This window comes from Eriocheir sinensis, unplaced genomic scaffold (assembly GCF_024679095.1).
Source record: "Eriocheir sinensis breed Jianghai 21 unplaced genomic scaffold, ASM2467909v1 Scaffold636, whole genome shotgun sequence".
NCBI lineage: Eukaryota > Metazoa > Arthropoda > Malacostraca > Decapoda > Varunidae > Eriocheir > Eriocheir sinensis.
The window spans coordinates 14,908-33,089 of NW_026111983.1; the positions used below are offsets into that span (position 1 = coordinate 14,908).

General features: G+C 54.7%; 2 protein-coding genes across 2 annotated transcripts; one reads left to right on the forward strand and one right to left on the reverse strand.

The window, feature by feature from the left end:
- Positions 1–4,434: 4,434 nt before the first annotated feature.
- Positions 4,435–7,140, forward strand: LOC126993572 (keratin-associated protein 16-1-like). Its single transcript, XM_050852711.1, has 3 exons — positions 4,435–5,084; positions 5,164–5,332; positions 6,961–7,140. The coding sequence occupies exons 1-3, from the start codon at positions 4,435–4,437 to the stop codon at positions 7,138–7,140; spliced, it is 999 nt and encodes a 332-aa protein (XP_050708668.1).
- Positions 7,141–7,779: 639 nt separating this feature from the next.
- On the reverse strand, positions 7,780–12,252 carry LOC126993573 (proline-rich protein 2-like). The gene is made up of 5 exons (XM_050852712.1): positions 12,165–12,252; positions 12,111–12,118; positions 8,619–8,821; positions 8,045–8,546; positions 7,780–7,833 (listed from the first exon to the last, which is right to left on the reverse strand). The coding sequence occupies exons 1-5, from the start codon at positions 12,250–12,252 to the stop codon at positions 7,780–7,782; spliced, it is 855 nt and encodes a 284-aa protein (XP_050708669.1).
- Positions 12,253–18,182: the final 5,930 nt, after the last annotated feature.

The window sequence follows — 18,182 nt, forward strand, 5'->3', positions numbered from 1 at the left end:
CCTTCTACCCCCCCGCTTCGGCCGACTCATGGATGCCCAACTCCACCACTTTTGTGATGCCTCGACCAAAGCATACGCTGTCGTGTCATACGTGCGTCTCAGGACGACGTCGGATTCGTGCATTGCAGTTTTATTGCAGCACGTACGCGATTAGCCCCTATCAAAACGACCTCCATACCACGATTGGAGCTCTGCGCAGCCGTCCTGGCGGTTAGCTCTGACGCGAAACTCCGAGAAATCTCTCTCCCAATTGAAAGCTCCACCTTCTGGACGGACAGTATGATTGTCCTCAATACATTGCCAGCCCTCTCGGCGCTTCCACACCTTTGTGGCGAACCGCCTCAGGACTATCCACCGCCTGTCGTCCCCTCCACAATGGCGTCACGTGAGATCCGAAGAAAACCCGGCTGACGACGCCACACGAGGACTGCCTGCGCAAGTGCTGTTAACGGGTGGCCGGTGGAGACATGGCCCCGCTTTCCTACGCTTGCCCTTGGACTCCTGGCCTCTACTTCCTGGTGACCCCGCAGTGAGCCTCGACAATGACCCGGAGGTGAAGCGGGACGTTACCACCCTCACAATGGAGGCGCAGACGCCAACTACGATTGACCAGCTTCTGTCCCGTTATTCGTCCTGGTACGCCTTACAACGGGCTGTAGCCTGGCTCCGCCGGTTTGCTGTCTGGATCAGGAGGGTCGCCCCAGCGGCCGGGCTCCGCCTTGCAGTGACCGAGCTCCAGCCGGCCCGGACGGCCATCCTCAAATATGTGCAAAGGGCCCACTTCCAGGACGACATCGCGGCTCTCCGACGTGGCAGACTCACCAAGAGGAACACACTCTATAGGTTGGAACCAACTCTCGACACCCAGGGCCTTCTTCGCGTGGGGGGTCGGCGTTTGGACGCCTCGGATACCTACTCCCACGATGCCCCTCTTCTCCTCCCTAAGACTCACCATGTGACGGCCCTGATTGTCCGGGACGTCCACATCTTCTTGGCGCGGCACTCCGGGAGAACATACCCTGGCCTGCTGACGTGGCCACTACTGGGTGGTCGCGGGCCGCCCCTTGATCGACCGGCTCCTGCGTAACTGTTTCGTTTGTCGCCGGGTGAACAGCAGGCCGCTGGTGCAACGCCAGGGCGAGTTGCCGGTGGAACGGATCGCTGCTGGCAACCCACCCTTCACTCACACCGGGGTCGACTGTTTCGGCCCGTTCGGTATCACTTGTATGCGGCGATCGGTGAAGCGTTTCGGCTGCGTCTTCACCTGCCTCAGCTCCCGTGCGGCGCATTTAGAGGTCCTGGATTCTCTCGATGCTGCCGCTTTCCTCAACGCCCTCATGCGCTTCATTGCCCGGCGCGGCCCCCCGGCGAAACTGTTCTCCGACATGGGACCAACTTCCAGCGGGCTGCCAGGATCTCCACGCCGCGGCCCGGGGCTGGCGGGACGACGCCAGGGTGGAGAAACCTTACATCGGAGGGCCATCGGTGGGTCTTCCTGCCGCCTACCGCCTCGCACATGGGCGGCGTGTGGGAACGACAGATCCGTTCTGTCCGCAAGATCCTGTCCTCCATCATTGGCACCCAGCGTCTTGACGACGACCGGCTGCGCACGTTGTTTTGTGAGGTCGAGGCTACTCTCAATAGCCGCCCCCTTACAGCCTCCCCGGGTGATGCTTCTGAGCCTGCGGCGCTTACTCCTGACCATCTTCTGCGTGTCGGGGCTGGTTTCCACTTACCCCGGGAAGAGCGTTCCTTGGGTGACACTTTCCGCCGCCGTTGGACACATGCTCAGGCCCTGGCTGATCGGTTCTGGGTCCGCTGGCGGGCGGAATATCTCCACACCCTCCGCATGCGTCAACGCCGGATTGCTCCCGCCCGCAACCTGCGCGTCGGCGACCTCGTCCTCCTCACCGAACCCCTCCTGCCGCGTAACCATTGGCGTCTTGGCAGGGTTCTTCAGGTCTTCCCGGGTTCCGATGGTTTGGTTCGGAGGGTCCGCCTTCGCACCGGTTCAGGGACTCTCGTTCGCCCCGTCGTCAAACTCTGTCTACTCGAGGGTGATGTCGCTTCCTCTCCGCCCTCGCCTTCGGCCGCTGCACGCTGACGCCTGATGGCTGCTGGTTGCCCTTTTTTTTTTTTTGGTTGTTTACGCCGCCCGCGCGCAATCAAGGGGGGAGTGTAGCCGCGGTGCCGCCGGTGTACGCGGCGCCGCGGAAAGGGTTAAAGGTCAGTGGTGTATGTTTACGCGTCGACGCGCTTATCAGGACCGTCTTCGCCCATATATTGGACCTACTAGGGTCAAAGGGTAATGCCTCCTAGGATTAATGTAGGGTAACGTGGGGTTACGGGGTTAATGTGGTGGAGGCGTAGGCCATTACTCGAGGCTTGAGTGTCAACAGGGAACCGTCATCCCGATGGCGGGCTGAACGGAGGTCAAGGTAGTAGCAGGCTGGCGTTCATACCGTTAACACGGCGTTGATGGAACTGGAAGGAGTAATCTGACTAACCCCGCATTGTGTACGTATCTCTTTCTCTGTTATCGTCTAGCGTCTAAGTATCTCCTGATTCCACAATATTGTAATACGTTTCCTTAACGTCTAAGGTTATTCTGCCTCCCACAAGTGTACAAGTACATTCATGTTAACGACGAGTGGTACGGGTTGTCCTGCCACGGAATATAAGGATAAAGTTTACATTCATGTTCATATGTCGGACTGTGAGGTTGCCCCATCCCGGAAAATGTAGAGATAAGGTGTAGTGTACCTCACATTGTAATGTTTCATGATATCGGCTTGCAGGTTTGACCACTGTACAATAAACCGTGACGTGAGTTCGACACAGCGGTTTCAGTCATCCTTGGCACTCACTCAACAAGCGCTGGTCACCGCGCTTACAAGGGGAAAGAAGAGGAAGCTGAGAGAATTTGGGGAAGGGACAGATGAGGGGAGGAGAGAGTGGAGAAGGTGTGATGAAGAGATGGGAGGCTGTGGTGATGGGGTGTTGGTGAGTGCGGTGGGTGCAGGTCTGGCCATGGGTTCACCAGCTGGCCTTCACACGTATAGTTCCTGTGGCGCGCGGCAGTGTCGGGGACGGAAACAGGGCAGGCGAGGATTGGAATATTTATTGGGCCAGCACCTGTGTTACCCTCCACCTGCTTCCCTTCCCTTACTCCGTGTGCGTGTGTGTGTGTGTGTGTGTGTGTGTGTGTGTGTGTGTGTGTGTGTGTGTTCGTCTCTCTCTCTCTCTCTCTCTCTCTCTCTCTCTCTCTCTCTCTCTCTCTCTCTCTCTCTCTCTCTCTCTCTCTCTCTCTCTCTCTCTCTCTCTCTCTCTCTCTCTCTCTCAATTGTAGATACTGTTTGTGAATAAAAAAAATAATCAATAAATCTCATTGTGTCTCTATCTAACACACACACACAAACACACACACACACCTACACCTTCCCTCCCCCATACATATCCCCTTCATCCCCCCCCCCACACACCAATTGCAACTCCCGGGGACGTGTGGCCAAAAAATGCAAGTTAGTATTTTCCGGAGTAATAATAAACGTTTGCCGATGGATTACCGCTGATCTACTTGTGTTTGTGTAAATATTGGAAAGCCATTTATCGCCGGCCCCGACCTGTACGCGACGGAGAGAGAGAGAGAGAGAGAGTGGCGTAGGTTTTGCCAATACAACAAAGGCTTATATGTAAATGTATGTATGTGTGTTACCGCCAGTCAGAGAGACAAAGATAGAGTGAAAGAGACAGAGAGAGAGAGACAGAGTGAGGGAGAGAGTGTCGGGTCAGAGGTCATTGGTTGATGTTTACGCGTTCACCGGTCTTATCGCATAGGGTTAATGCAGGGTTAATGTAGTGAATGCTTACATAAGGTCCTGAGGGTGACTCACGTAAGGGGCGACAGAGTCCCTGAGGGTGAGCTACAAGGGAGAAAAGGTAGCAGACGGTGTCAAGAATTGGTACTATCCACATGGATATCCTTTCTGTCTGAGTTTGTCCGAGTCCGAGAGCCCGAAGCACGTAAGTTAACTCGCTCTCGTGTCACATATGTAAATACGTCGCCCCTGTTCTGTCATTATAATGCCATATTAGTTGACTTGTTCTTTGTCCTAGTAGCCACAAATTGTGTTCCAGGTTTTGACCGAACAGGATCAAAATAAAGGTTCGTGTCGACGTGCGGGTGTCTCATTCTCCAGGTCAACATTATTGAAATCACCGCAGTTGCGGTAACAGTCAAAACGTGAATTCATTAGTGGTCTTAGTGACGAAGAAGACAGTGGAAGTGATCTTGACACCGTCTTGTGTGGGAGAAGGGCGGAAACCGCCCTCCTCCCGCGGCCCTCTGTGTGCGTGCCGCCCGCGGACCTGTGTGCGTGCCGCCCGCGGACCTGTGTGCGTGTTGCCCGCGGACCTCTGTGCCGCCCGCGGACCATGTGTGTGCCGCCCGCGGACCTGTGTGCGTGCCGCCCGCGGACCTCTGTGTGCCGCCCGCGGACTTATGTGCGTGCCGCCCGCGGACCATGTGTGTGTCGCCCGCGGACCTCTGTGTGCCGCCCGCGGACCTGTGTGCGTGCCGCCCGCGGACCTCTGTGTGCCGCCCGCGGACCATGTGTGCCGCCCGCGGACCTGTGTGCGTACCGCCCGCGGACCTCTGTGTGCCGCCCGCGGACCTATGTGCGTGCCGCCCGCGGACCATGTGTGTCGCAGGCGGACCTCTGTGTGCCGCCCGGACCATGTGTGTCGCCCGCGGACCTGTGTGCTGCCCGCAGACCATGTGTGTCGCCCGCGGACCTGTGTACCGCCCGGACCATGTGTGTGTCGCCCGCAGACCTGTGTGTGCTGCCCGCGGACCATGTGTGTCGCCCGCAGACCTGTGTGCCGCCCGCAGACCATGTGTGCCGCCCGCAGACCATGTGTGTGCCGCCCGCGGACCATGTGTGCCGCCCGCAGACCATGTGTGTGTCGCCCGCAGACCTGTGTGTGCCGCCCGCAGACCATGTGTGTCGCCCGCAGACCTCTGTGTGCCGCCCGCAGACCATGTGTGCCGCCCGCAGACCATGTGTGTGCCGCCCGCAGACCATGTGCGAAGTAGCCCGCAGACCATGTGTGTCGCCCGCAGACCTGTGTGCCGTCCGCAGACCATGTGTGTGTCGCCCGCAGACCTCTGTGCCGCCCGCAGACCATGTGTGTCGCCCGCAGACCTCTGTGTGCCGCCCGCAGACCTTGTGTGTGTCGCCCGCAGACTTCTGTGTGCCGCCTGCAGACCATGTGTCGCCCGCAGACCATGTGTGTGTCGCCCGCGGACCTCTGTGTGCCGCCCGCAGACCATGTGTGTGTCGCCCGCGGACCTCTGTGTGCCGCCCGCAGACCATGTGTGCCGCCGCAGACCATGTGTGTCGCCCGCGGACCATGTGTGTGTCGCCCGCGGACCTGTGTGTGCCGCCCGCGGACCATGTGTGCCGCCCGCAGACCATGTGTGTCGCCCGCGGACCTGTGTGTGCCGCCCGCAGACCATGTGTGTGTCGCCCGCGGACCTCTGTGTGCTGCCGCGGACCATGTGTGTGTCGCCCGCGGACCTCTGCGTGCCGCCCGTCTCCGGCGGTCTTGTGTGTGTGTGCCGCCCGCCTCCCGTGCACCGGCGGCCTTGTGTGTGCCGCCTGCCTCCTGTGCACCGGCGGCCTAGTGTGTGTGTGCTGCCCGCCTCCCGTGCACCAGCGGCCTTGGGGGTGTGTGCCGCCCGCCTCCCGTGCACCGGCGCGGCCTTGTGTGTGTGCCGCCCGCCTCCCGTGCACCAGCGGCGCCCGGGTGTGTGCCGCCCGCCTCCCGTGCACCGGCGGCGCTTGTGTGTGTGCCGCCCGCCTCCCGTGCACCAGCGGCCTTGTGTGTGTGCCGCCCGCCTCCCGTGCACCGGCGGCCTTGTGTGTGCCGCCCGCCTCCCGTGCACCAGCGGCCTTGTGTGTGTGCCGCCCGCCTCCCGTGCACCGGTGGCCTTGTGTGTGCCGCCCGCCTCCCGTGCACCAGCGGCGCGTGTGTGTGCCGCCCGCCTCCCGTGCACCAGCGGCGCTTGTGTGTGTGCCGCCCGCCCCTGTGCACCGGCGGCCTTGTGTGTGTGCCGCCCGCCTCCCGTGCACCGGCGGCCTTGTGTGTGTGTGCCGCCCGCCTCCCGTGCACCAGCGGCCTTGTGTGTGCCGCCCGCCCCTGTGCACCGGCGGCCTTGTGTGTGTGCCGCCCGCCTCCCGTGCACCGGCGGCCTTGTGTGTGTGCCGCCCGCTCCCTGTGCACCAGCGGCCTTGTGTGTGTGTGTGCCGCCCGCCTCCCGTGCACCGGCGGCCTTGTGTGTGTGTGCCGCCCGCCTCCCGTGCACCGGCGGCCTTGTGTGTGTTGCCGCCCGCCTCCCGTGCACTGGCGGCCTTGTGTGTGTGTGCCGCCCGCCTCCCGTGCACCAGCGGCCTTGTGTGTGTGTGTCGCCCGCCACCCGTGCACCCGCGGCTTTGTGTGTGTGCCGCCGCCCCTGTGCACCGGCGGCCTTGTGTGTGTGTGCCGCCCGCCCCCGTGCACCGGCGGGCTTGTGTGTATGTGCCGCCCGCCTCCCGTGCACCAGCGGCCTTGTGTGTGTGTGCCGCCCGCCTCCCGTGCATCGGCGGCCTTGTGTGTGTGTGCTGCCCGCCTCCCGTACACCAGCGGCCTTGTGTGTGTGTGTGCCGCCCGCCCCCCGTGCACCAGCGGCCTTGTGTGTGCGTGCCCCCCGCCTCCCGTGCACCGGCGGCCTTGTGTGTGTGCGCCGCCCGCCTCCCGTGCACCGGCGGCACGACACTGTGCAATGTGACGACAATGATGTAGGCCCTGGCGGAAACTGTAAAACTGTTACAGAGTGGAAAGAACTCATCCATATCTAATGAACAGGCAACGGCCTCTTCTGAACCGAATCTGCTCCTTGCGTTAGAACCTCCGAACCAGGGGAAGGAAATAAAGTCACTCCCGTCCCCCGCGGCCTTGACATCTACTGGACAGGCAACGGGCCCTTCTGAACCAAATCTGCCGTGTCTCATTGGAACCTCCGAACCAGGGGGAGGAAATAATCTCACTCCCGTCCCCCGCCGCCTTGAGATCTACTGGACAGGCAACGGCCCCTTCTGAACCAAATCTGCCCTGTCTCATTGGAACCTCCGAACCAGGGGGAGGAAATAATCTCACTCCTGTCCCCCGCACCCTCACAGGTCGGGACTATCAAAACTGCTATGCAGAATGAGGAAATAGAGACGTATATAGTGGGCCCATGAAGGAAAACTTAAGGAGTTGCCTCGCGATGGAAACTCAGAAGGCAGGGCATGAAAGACCCTGGGCCCTTCTCGAAAAACGCCATGGCAATAAACACACTTATATGCGGAAGCTGACAGGGAGGCTTCTCGTAGGGCCGTCAGTGAGTCTCCAAGATCTGAAGGGTATGACACGACTGGTACATGACATGTTTTGCATTGACGGCTTAAAAGCAATGGGAGAACTCCACCAAATCGAAAACCTTCAGATGACGCTCGCCGCGGCTAAGAGATTCAAAGGTGTAATCGCGCCTATGAAGGGTAAATGTGTGGACTGTATGAATGTATAATGTTCGGGAAAGAGCGGGGCGCCCCGAGCGAGTCGTCGGGGTACCCCGGCATGTTGTTTACAGTGCCTAAAAGGCCTAGATAAGGAGGGCCTCATGATTGACCCTGGGGTCAAATGAGGGGCCATGGAGAGGTTCGCCCCTGACGGGAGGAGAGACGGGATAAAACGGCGTCAGAGGAAGACGGCAGAGTTCCTGTCTCCCACGGCTGACGAAAAAGAGAGGAGCTGCAAAGGCAGTCATTAGACCTCAAGAATGAGCGTACCACGAGCGACCAGGCCCACGGGCTGGCTGAAGGACGCCATCCACGGGGCTGCGACTTGGTGGCAGTGGTCGAGCCCACGGGCTGGCTGAAGGACGCCATCCGTGGGGCTGCGACTTGGTGGCAGTGGTCGGGCCCACGGGCTGGCTTAAGACAGCCACCAGTGGGGCTGCGACTTGGCGGCAGTGGTCGGGCCCACGTGCTGGCTGAAGGACGCCACCCGTGAGGCTGCGACTTGGCGGCAGTGGTCGGGCCCCCATGCTGGCTGAAGGATGCCACCCGTTGTCCTGTGACTTGGCAGCAGTGGTCGGGCCCACGGGCTGGCTGAAGGACGCCACCCGTGGTCCTGTGACTTGGCAGCAGTGGTCGGGCCCACGGGCTGGCTGAAGGAAGCCGCCCGTGGGGCTGCGACTTGGCGGCGGAGGTCGGGCCCACGGGCTGGCTGAAGGAAGCCACCCGTGGGGCTGCGACTTGGCAGCAGTGGTTGGGTCCATGGGCTGTCTAAGGGAAGCCACCCGTTGGGCTGCGACTTGGCGGCAGTGGTCGGGCCCATGGGCTGGCTCAGGGAAGCCACCCGTGGGGCTGTGACTTGGCGGCAGTGGTCGGGCCCATGGGCTGGCTCTGGGAAGCCACCCGTGGGGCTGCGACTTGGTGGCAGTGGTCGGGCCCACGGGCTGGCTGTAACGCCACCCGTGGGGCTGCGACTTGGCGGCGGTGACGTCGGGCCCACGGGCTGGCTCTAGTAGTCACCCGTGGGGCTGCGACTTGGCGGCAGTGGTCGGGCCCACGGGCTGGCTGTCACGCCACCCGTGGGGCTGCGGCTTGGCATAAGACCGCCCGCTCCGCACCAGGCCCACGGGCTGGCTGTTACGCCACCCGTGGGACTGCGGCTTGGCATAAGACCGCCCGCTCCGCGCCGGGCCCACGGGCCGGCTGTAACGCCGCCCGTGGGGCTGCGGCTTGGCAGCAGTGAAATTGGTGTTGGCGTGTGGCTCGGCAGCCACCGGCTCTTGGTCCGGCGGCTCGTGTGACGGTCATTCTTGTCTCATTTCTCTTTTCAGCCTTCAGTGTCATGTCCCTGCCCCCCCGGGATCCTGGTGTTGGGGGTCAGGACCCGTGGCGCTGCGTCGCCCTTCCTCCAGTCGCCTCCTCCCGGCCCGGGACCGCACCTCCCCGCTTCCTGTCCCTTCTGCTGCGCCCGGGGTTCGTCTCCGGGCCCTGTCCCTGCCCGGGGAGGGGGCCAGTGGGGCTCCTCGCCTTATCTCCCACCTCCTCACGCCGTCGACTGCTGTGGTTCCCCCTTTCTCGGGTTGGGGCTCACGGTTTCCTTCCTGTCTCCCCGCCGTCGTCGGATCCCTAGGTGCCTCCTTCCTGGCGAGCGAGGCCCATCCTCGCGGGGAGGTCCCTAGCTGCTCCTCTCCACGGCCGGCGTGACTCGGTGGCCGGGCCCGGGTGCCGTCTCGCTACTTCATCGTCCCTTCCGACTGCTTCCGTACCTGTTGCTGGCCCCCTACGTGTTTTGGGGTTTCGTGCGAAGCCCGACAGGGGGAGTGTTACCGCCATTCAGAGAGACAAAGATAGAGTGAAAGAGACAGAGAGAGAGAGAGACAGAGTGAGGGAGAGAGTGTCGGGTCAGAGGTCATTGGTTGATGTTTACGCGTTCACCGGTCTTATCGCATAGGGTTAATGCAGGGTTAATGTAGTGAATGCTTACATAAGGTCCTGAGGGTGACTCACGTAAGGGGCGACAGAGTCCCTGAGGGTGAGCTACAAGGGAGAAAAGGTAGCAGACGGTGTCAAGAATTGGTACTATCCACATGGATATCCTTTCTGTCTGAGTTTGTCCGAGTCCGAGAGCCCGAAGCACGTAAGTTAACTCGCTCTCGTGTCACATATGTAAATACGTCGCCCCTGTTCTGTCATTATAATGCCATATTAGTTGACTTGTTCTTTGTCCTAGTAGCCACAAATTGTGTTCCAGGTTTTGACCGAACAGGATCAAAATAAAGGTTCGTGTCGACGTGCGGGTGTCTCATTCTCCAGGTCAACATTATTGAAATCACCGCAGTTGCGGTAACATGTGTTTGTTTGTTTGTTTGTGTGGGAGATATGGTGTATGTGTGTGTGTGTGTGTGTGTGTGTGAGTGTGTGTTTGGGGGGAAATATGGTGTGTATGTGTGAGTGTGTGTGTGTGTGTGTGTGTGTGTGTGTGTGTGTGTCATGGCTGGATGTATAATAAATCCTTGCACCAAAGCGGCTTATGGAATTGGCTTACATTTATTCAACAAACACAAAGCCAACGAGGGAGAGTTTGTTGCCGCCCGCGTCCACATTGTGCGCGGGGTGTTTTAGTACGTGTGTGGGGGGGTAGGTGGGGGAATGAGAGAGAGAGAGAGAGAGAGATAGACAGACATAGTTTTAGCGTAATAAGTAAGTAAAAAAATAGTAGAAATACGTTGGTGAGATATTGTATAGAGTGGACGAGCTCTCATTACCACAAGTTACAGACAAACACAATATATATTTGCTTCCCTGACCCTTTCTTCCTATACTGTGGACAAGAGAACGTATATATAACAGGCCCAGCAGACACACGTACAAGGCGATCTCACTCACTCACGGCGGGGAAACGAGTCCCAAGTCCTCGCCCGCACGGTTAAAAAAGAAAGGAAGTTAGAAAAAGAAAGAGAAAAGAGAAGATAGGAAAATATGTGTATGGTGGCGCAAAAGATCAGGGAATAATGTTTTCTTTCTTTTCTTCTCTTCCTTTTCCTCTTCTCTTTCCCTCTTTTTGTTCATGTTTTTCCTTAATTATCTTGTATTTAGTCATATTCTACTTTTACATTTTTTTTTCTCCAATTTTACATCGTCTTCCATATCTCCTCCTCCTCCTCCTCATACTACTACTACTACTACTACTACTACTACTACTACTACTACTACCACTTCTCCTCCTCCTTCTATTACTTCACAGGTCGTTTTATTCAGCACATTCCCAGGATGGGGGTCACTTTTTCACTCCCTGCCCTCGTTGCAACCGCGCCGGGCCGCCGCTGCGAGTACCAATTCTGAACTTGCCGATTAGCCCAGCCGTCTGTTTTATGGGGAACATTTATATCGCAAGCTAGCCACTGACGATGTGTGTGTGTTCGCGGTGTGTGGTGTGTGTGTGTGTGTGTGTGTGTGTGTGTGTCTCTCTCTCTCTCTCTCTCTCTCTCTCTCTCTCTCTCTCTCTCTCTCTCTCTCTCTCTCTCTCTCTCTCTCTCTCTCTCTCTCTCTCTCTCTCTCTCTCTCTCTCTCTCTCTCTCTCTCTCTCTCTCTCTCTCTCTCTCTCTCTCTCTCTCTCTCTCTCTCTCTCTCTCATTTCTACCTTTGTATTATCAATCTACTTTCCTATATCTTTCTATCTGTCTATATCTATCTATCTAAATGTATGTATGTATCTATCTATCTATCTACCTATGTATCTATTTATCTATCTATATGGCAGAGAGAGTAATCCACATTCATATGGCAGGAATGTGCATCTATCTGTCTATCTGTATCTATCTGTCTATCTATCTATCCATCTATCTACCTATCCATCTACTATCTAGGCATAGGTTCATCCGTGTCAGATATCGCATCAAGAGAAAAAGAAAAAAGAAAGGCCCCTTGCAAATATGTGTTCCTGGGGTCCTACAACACTATTATTTCCCCAGTGAGTTTTCGAGGAACTTGTCAAAGGCAGTCCAGCCGGGGCAGAGGAAAGCCGCGGACTGTTTGATGTGACGTTTTCCAATGGCGGGTAAGAGTGGGAGGAGGAGAGTATGGTTGAAGAAATGTGTGTGTGTGTGTGTGTGTGTGTGTGTGTGTGTGTGTGTGTGTGTGTGTGTGTTTCGTCGTGGTAGTTTTGTATTAGGTAAGTTTTTGGGTTAATATGTTTTTTTTCTTTTTTTTTCGTTGTTTTTCTTGTTTTCTTGTTTTTGTTCATGACTTTTTTTTCTTTTCTTCGTCATCGTCATCCTCTTCCTCCTCCTCCTCCTCTTTTTTTCTTGTTCTTGTTCTTTATCTTCTTTTTTTTGTTTTTTCTTGTTTTTCTTCCTCCTTCTCCTCTTTTATTATTATCACATCATCATCATCATCATCATCATCATCATCATCATTATTAAAGTAGTAATAGTTTCAGTAGTAGTAGTAGTAGTAGCAGAGGGACGCGTGCTCATGGTTGTTGCCGGAAAACACTCGGTCTTGGCCGCTCACCGCAGCTCCTGTCAGGGGGCCACGTATAGGAGAGGGTAGGGAGGGGCGACTCACGTAACTCAAGCCCTGGATGTCGGCCAACGCTCCACACCTCAGCCTCGCCCCTTTGCCTGGCCCTCTTGCCCCCGCCTCCCTCACGCATACCTGTGGCGGGTTAAGTCATCTCGGCAGCTTTGGGCCTCAGATCAGATGAAGGGTGTCCGGTATAGCTATTCAACAGCACCGAATTAAAAAAAAAAAAAAGATATTCCCTTAGTCCTTTGGTGCAGTGGTTAGCGTGGTTAGCTAGGAATCCGCGGGTCTGGGTTCGAATCCCGCCCAGTTGTTCATCCACCCGCTCGGACTGGTCGATAAATGGGTACCTGGGGAAGCCTGGTGAGGGTAAACTGATTCTATGTCCCGGGGTAATGAGTTGGTTAGAACTCATTGCGGGACATAATCAGTTACCATCAAACCTGTATCCATTAACTAAATATCGTACTCAGCGCATTGCATTTTCGTTGTTTCTGACCGGTAACTATAGCAAAAAAGAACGAAACCTATAAATTTTTAACAGTTTTAACGCTAACTTTAATTTCCTATCGTTATTTGTGTGGTTACGACAGTCTTGGAGCCTAAAAATGATAAATGCAATGTTTAATGTACGACAGTTTGGCAACGTTGATTCTAACCCACCACAGACTCAGGGCCAATGCTACGGAGATGAGCATCACGGCCACGCGCAGCTACAGTGTATGCCCCCTGTTTTAACGTATCTTTTTGTTGCACATTATAATCCCGCTCTACTTTTCCGCAGCCAGAGAATAAGTTCCCTGTATGTTTCGGTATCTCCACTCTCCTCAAATATCTGGAGTCCACTTGTATGCAAATTTCTTCACAAAACTGCTTCCTTATTTTCGCTAATGTTGTGTACGCCTTCAGAAAATTGTCCAAACTTTTCTCTGTCTCTGTTCCGACCTTGTGTGTGTGTGTGTGTGTGTGTGTGTGTGTGTGTGGGTGGGTGGGTGTGGGTGGGTGGGAGGGAGTGGCCGCCGTCGTCCAGCGTTAATCTGTGTTTACCTGTCCTGTAAATACCAATCAGAGAACCTACCGAGGAATGCGTTAAGTTCTTTCTCATGTGATGGTACTTGTTAAGCAGTTCCCAGACGTGTTATAATTACTGTCTCTTCCTTTGTCACGTGACCCACCTCCCTCTCTCTCTCCACCTGTCCTGTTCATACTAATCAGAAGACCTACCGAGGAATGCGTCAAGTTCTTTCTCATGTGTTGGTACTTGCTAAGCAGCTCCCAGACGTGTCATGATTACTGCCTCTTCCTTCGTTGTCTCGTGACGCACCTCCCTCTCTCTCTCCACCTGTCCTGTGCATACTAATCAGAAGACCTACCGAGGAATGCGTTAAGGTCTTTCTCTCATTTATTGGTATTTGTTTTCCCGTTCCCAGACTTATGATCACGACCTCCACCTTGCCTAGTAGTGTGTCACGTGACCTCTTTACCTGTCCAGTACATACTAATTAGAGGACCTACTAAACATGCGTCAGGTTGTTTCTTTCGTGTGTCAGTGTTTGTTTAGGCGTTCCCACACGTGTTGTTACTTGGTCCTTTCCCAGCCCCGGGGTGTTGGCGGCGCCGCTTTACTCTGTGGTGGCAATTTTGATGTTTGTTTTTACGAGCTGCTTTACCCGCCTCAAGTGTTCCCGCGAGGCGCCTGTCCATGTCGCAGCGCTTGTCGCTCACCCCAGCAAGGAAGCGTTGAAGCTCTCGTGTCCGTAGCAGGAACTGTTTTGCATACGTGTTGAGGTGAAGACAACACCTGTACGGCGTTATTTAGCGCCTTATTAGATTTCTTTATCTCTTTTATTTAGTTTCTATAAGTTAGATTGGTGGACTAACTTATACCAACAATGGGCTGACGTGTTGCTGAAGCTGATATTATTACGTTAGGGAATATATATACGTAGGTATGTTAATGAATTTAGTGTATCGTGACTAACTTACACTTGTTACTTGGAAGATACGATATAATGTTTGTACGTCTGTCTGTCTATATGTATGTGTGTGTTTGTTTATTCACCCGACGCCTGATGTATAGCACTCGGCCGCCCCAGACGTTGTTTTCACCGCTGGCATTCACCATATTGGCGGAACACGACGCTTTCACCTCCGCCCCGACAGTTCTCTCCCAGACGCATGGGTTTTCGATGTTGTATTTGTTGTTTTCGCCGCTGGCAGAGTCTTGGGGCCGACTGATTCAGTGCCGCGGTTTAGTGTTGTCGGTATTGTGTACGAGCGGGAGGCTGAAGGGAACACAAGTCTCCGCAGCCCTCACAGGAGACATAGCTTACGAAGCAGACTTAATTAGAGCCGTGTTGTTGCGATTGTAGAACCCGAACGGCTGTCGATTTACCGAGTGACATAATTCAGACCGAGGCATGAGAGGAGGAGAGGAGAGAGGGAGTGCTCTTTCCTCTTGTACAGTTGAATGTTCAGGGATCAACACTCATGGTTGTTAGGGGCTAATACATCCACCGCTGATATGGCTTTCGTAGAGGTTGTGTTGGTATTTCCATAGGTAGTTTTATGAGGCTAGTGATAGTTTGACAAGGCTTCTGCACCATGAACGTGAATAACACTCAGGTGAATCCAACACCTTTGAAATTAGTTGTTGTATGTGTCTGTAGGCTCTCTTGGGGGCCTCTTAGACGACACCAACCTGTTAAGGGCGCAGGTGAATTTTATTTATATTGACTGCCGTGATGCATGACTCTTGCCTGGCCCATGCTGCCCCCGGTGTTCCTCTTGACCGAAGTCGCTGAAGTTAGGGTTGACGGAAGATCTGGGCAGCATGTGTTTAATCTTCCACCACCCTGCGATGGTTGAAAGTTGTCAGCGTCTTTCGGTGGGACTCGAACCTCGGTCCTTGGGCTCACCAAGCCCACAAGGAGGTGGTGGCTGAATGGATAGCGTGACGGCCCCGCGTTTGGGACGACGCGAGATCAATCCCCTCCCGGTGCCACCAAGCTGGGATTTTTCAGCCGCCGCCGAGTGGCTTAAAACTACCCACATGCTGTCCAGAAGACCACCTATCAACCCGGACTCTAGATTCTCGGATTAAAGATGAGCTCCGGGAGGGCAGCATGAGCCAATGCAAGATGGCGCCACTATAAACACTCGCCTGCGCCAGAACGGGCTGGGCCGACTATCAGGCCCCACCGGGAAGAAGTTTTGGGCCGACCATCAGCCTCCACCGGGAAGAAGCCTACCGGCGCAATAGGCCGCGACGTAAAAAAATAAATAAATAAATAAATAAATAAAATAAAAAAAATAAAAAAAACGCTGACTACTCGGCCACCGCCTCCATTATTTTGGTGACGTCACTCAATCTGCGCGGGCTCGAGGAAGTGGAGCTGTCTGGTTACCTCACTGGATATTGGCCTCAACCTCTCCTGTCCCCAGGCGACTCATCTTAGTATTTTGCAGCCTTTTCCTCGCCCCTAACTCTTTGATCGAGGCCCCCTTCTCCCTCCTCCTGCTCCTCCTCCTCCTCCTCCTCCTCCTCCCCCTCCCCCTCCTCCTGCTCCTCCTCCTCCTCCTCCTCCTCCTTCAAGGCACTTCCATTTTTCCTTTCCTCCACGTTTTTCTTTATTATTTCCTTCCATCTGCTTCGTTTCCTCTATCAATTATCCTCTGAAATCCCCCCCCCCCTCTCTCTCTCTCTCTCTCTCTCTCTCTCTCTCTCTCTCTCTCTCTCTCTCTCTCTCTCTCTCTCTCTCTCTCTCTCTCTCTCTCTCTCTCTCTCTCTCTCTCTCTCTCTCTCTCTCTCTCTCTCTCTCTCTCTCTCTCTCTCTCTCTCTCTCTCTCTCTCTCTCTCTCTCTCTCTCTCTCTCTCTCTCTCTCTCTCTCTCTCTCTCTCTCTCTCTCTCTCTCTCTCTCTCTCTCTCTCTCTCTCTCTCTCTCTCTCTCTCTCTCTCTCTCTCTCTCTCTCTCTCTCTCTCTCTCTCTCTCTCTCTCTCTCTCTCTCTCTCTCTCTCTCTCTCTCTCTCTCTCTCTCTCTCTCTCTCTCTCTCTCTATCTCTCTCTCTCTCTCTCTCTCTCTCTCTCTCTCTCTCTCTCTCTCTCTCTCTCTCTCTCTCTCTCTCTCTCTCTCTCTCTCTCTCTCTCTCTCTCTCTCTCTCTCTCATGTTGTTATTGGCGTTATTGATTTCACCTCCCCCAGCCCAGACGAGGAGACAGACACTTGGCAGCCAAATACATGTTGAGTGACGGGGTCGTTGCTTCCGCCTTCAGAGCACGACGCAAGGACTTCTTCTAAGGACTCACGCCTCCTCGCCCTCACACGAACGCTAATGCACTCAGTCTCTTCCCCCGCATGTATACTTACATATTTACATTCATACATACACACATACATACATAAGTACATACGCAATTTAATGTTGTCTTTGTGCTGTTGTTGTTGATATTGTTCCCGTTTTGTTTTGTTTTTCTTTTTGTTTTTTCTATTCCCCCACCCCCACACACACACACACACACACACACAGGAAGATAGATAGATAGATGGATAGTTAATTGACCTCTAAACAAAATATAGCGCACACACACACACACACACACACACACACACACACACACACACACACACCGCTCCGGTAGCTCAATCGGTAAGTGCGCCGCGCTGCATGGCTTCACGGCTAAAAGGCGGCGTTCGAGCCCCGCTCAGGCCGGATTCTTTCCATTGACTAGGTGTGGTTACTGTCCCCCCTTGAGAAGAGGATGGGGTGTGTGGTGTGTGAGGTCCTAACAGTACCAGAGATCGACGATAATGAGCACTTGCTCACGTCGTGAGGAACCTGCTGGCAGCAGTCCAACTCGCGATCAGGCCGTGGTGAATTACACTCACACACACACACACACACACACACACACACAACCACATTCCCACATAAAAATGATATATAGTTAATTGATCTAAAACTTAAAATATACCACACATACACATCAACACACACACACACACACACACACACACACACACACACACACACACACACACACACACACACACACACACACACACACACACACACACACACACACACACTCCCTTTCCCCCCCCCCCATACACACACACGTCGTTGCTAAGGAGGCACGCAACACTCCCGTATCCCGCCTCACACTGCTCCTCTGGGCTAATACACTGCTTCACCTTACGTGGCTCACCCCGTCACGAGAGGCCCGCAGACTGCACGCCTGCCACCCATCATCCAGCGCCGCCCCACCTCATCTTGCCCCACCACCTCAGTTCTGTATTAGTCTCTCATCTACTGTTCTTTCCTGTCTTTGTACCAGATCCTTGTTCCTACTAGTAGCCCCAATTCTTCCCTGTCTTTGCTTTAGTTCATGTTTTATAGTAGTTTTTCAGCCAGCAACCAGCCAGCGCGGACCGTCCCTACCTCGGCCTGACTTACCCCGACTCATCCAGCTCCCTTTACTTGCCTTCCTTTACCTTACCCGACCTCTTGTACCTTAGCTTACGTTATTTAGATTGTTATATGTTATTTATGTTATTTTATTTACTGTTTGTTAATTTTTTTTTCCTCTTTTGCAGGTAAGAGAGATGGAGATAAACGCGGATGACGTAGGTATGGGAAAGGTTAATTTTCTCTCTCTCTCTCTCTCTCTCTCTCTCTCTCTCTCTCTCTCTCTCTCTCTCTCTCTCTCTCTCTCTCTCTCTCTCTCTCTCTCTCTCTCTCTCTCTCTCTCTCTCTCTCTCTCTCTCTCTCTCTCTCTCTCTCTCTCTCTCTCTCTCTCTCTCTCTCTCTCTCTCTCTCTCTCTCTCTCTCTCTCTCTCTCTCTCTCTCTCTCTCTCTCTCTCTCTCTCTCTCTCTCTCTCTCTCTCTCTCGTCTTTTCTCATTCTTCTTTTTCTCTTATTCGCTTTCTTTTCCTTTTTTTTTATTCATTCTCTTTTTCTTCTCTCAAACACACACACACACACACACACACACACACACACACACACACACACACACACACACACACACACACACACCACACACCTCACCCGCGCATGT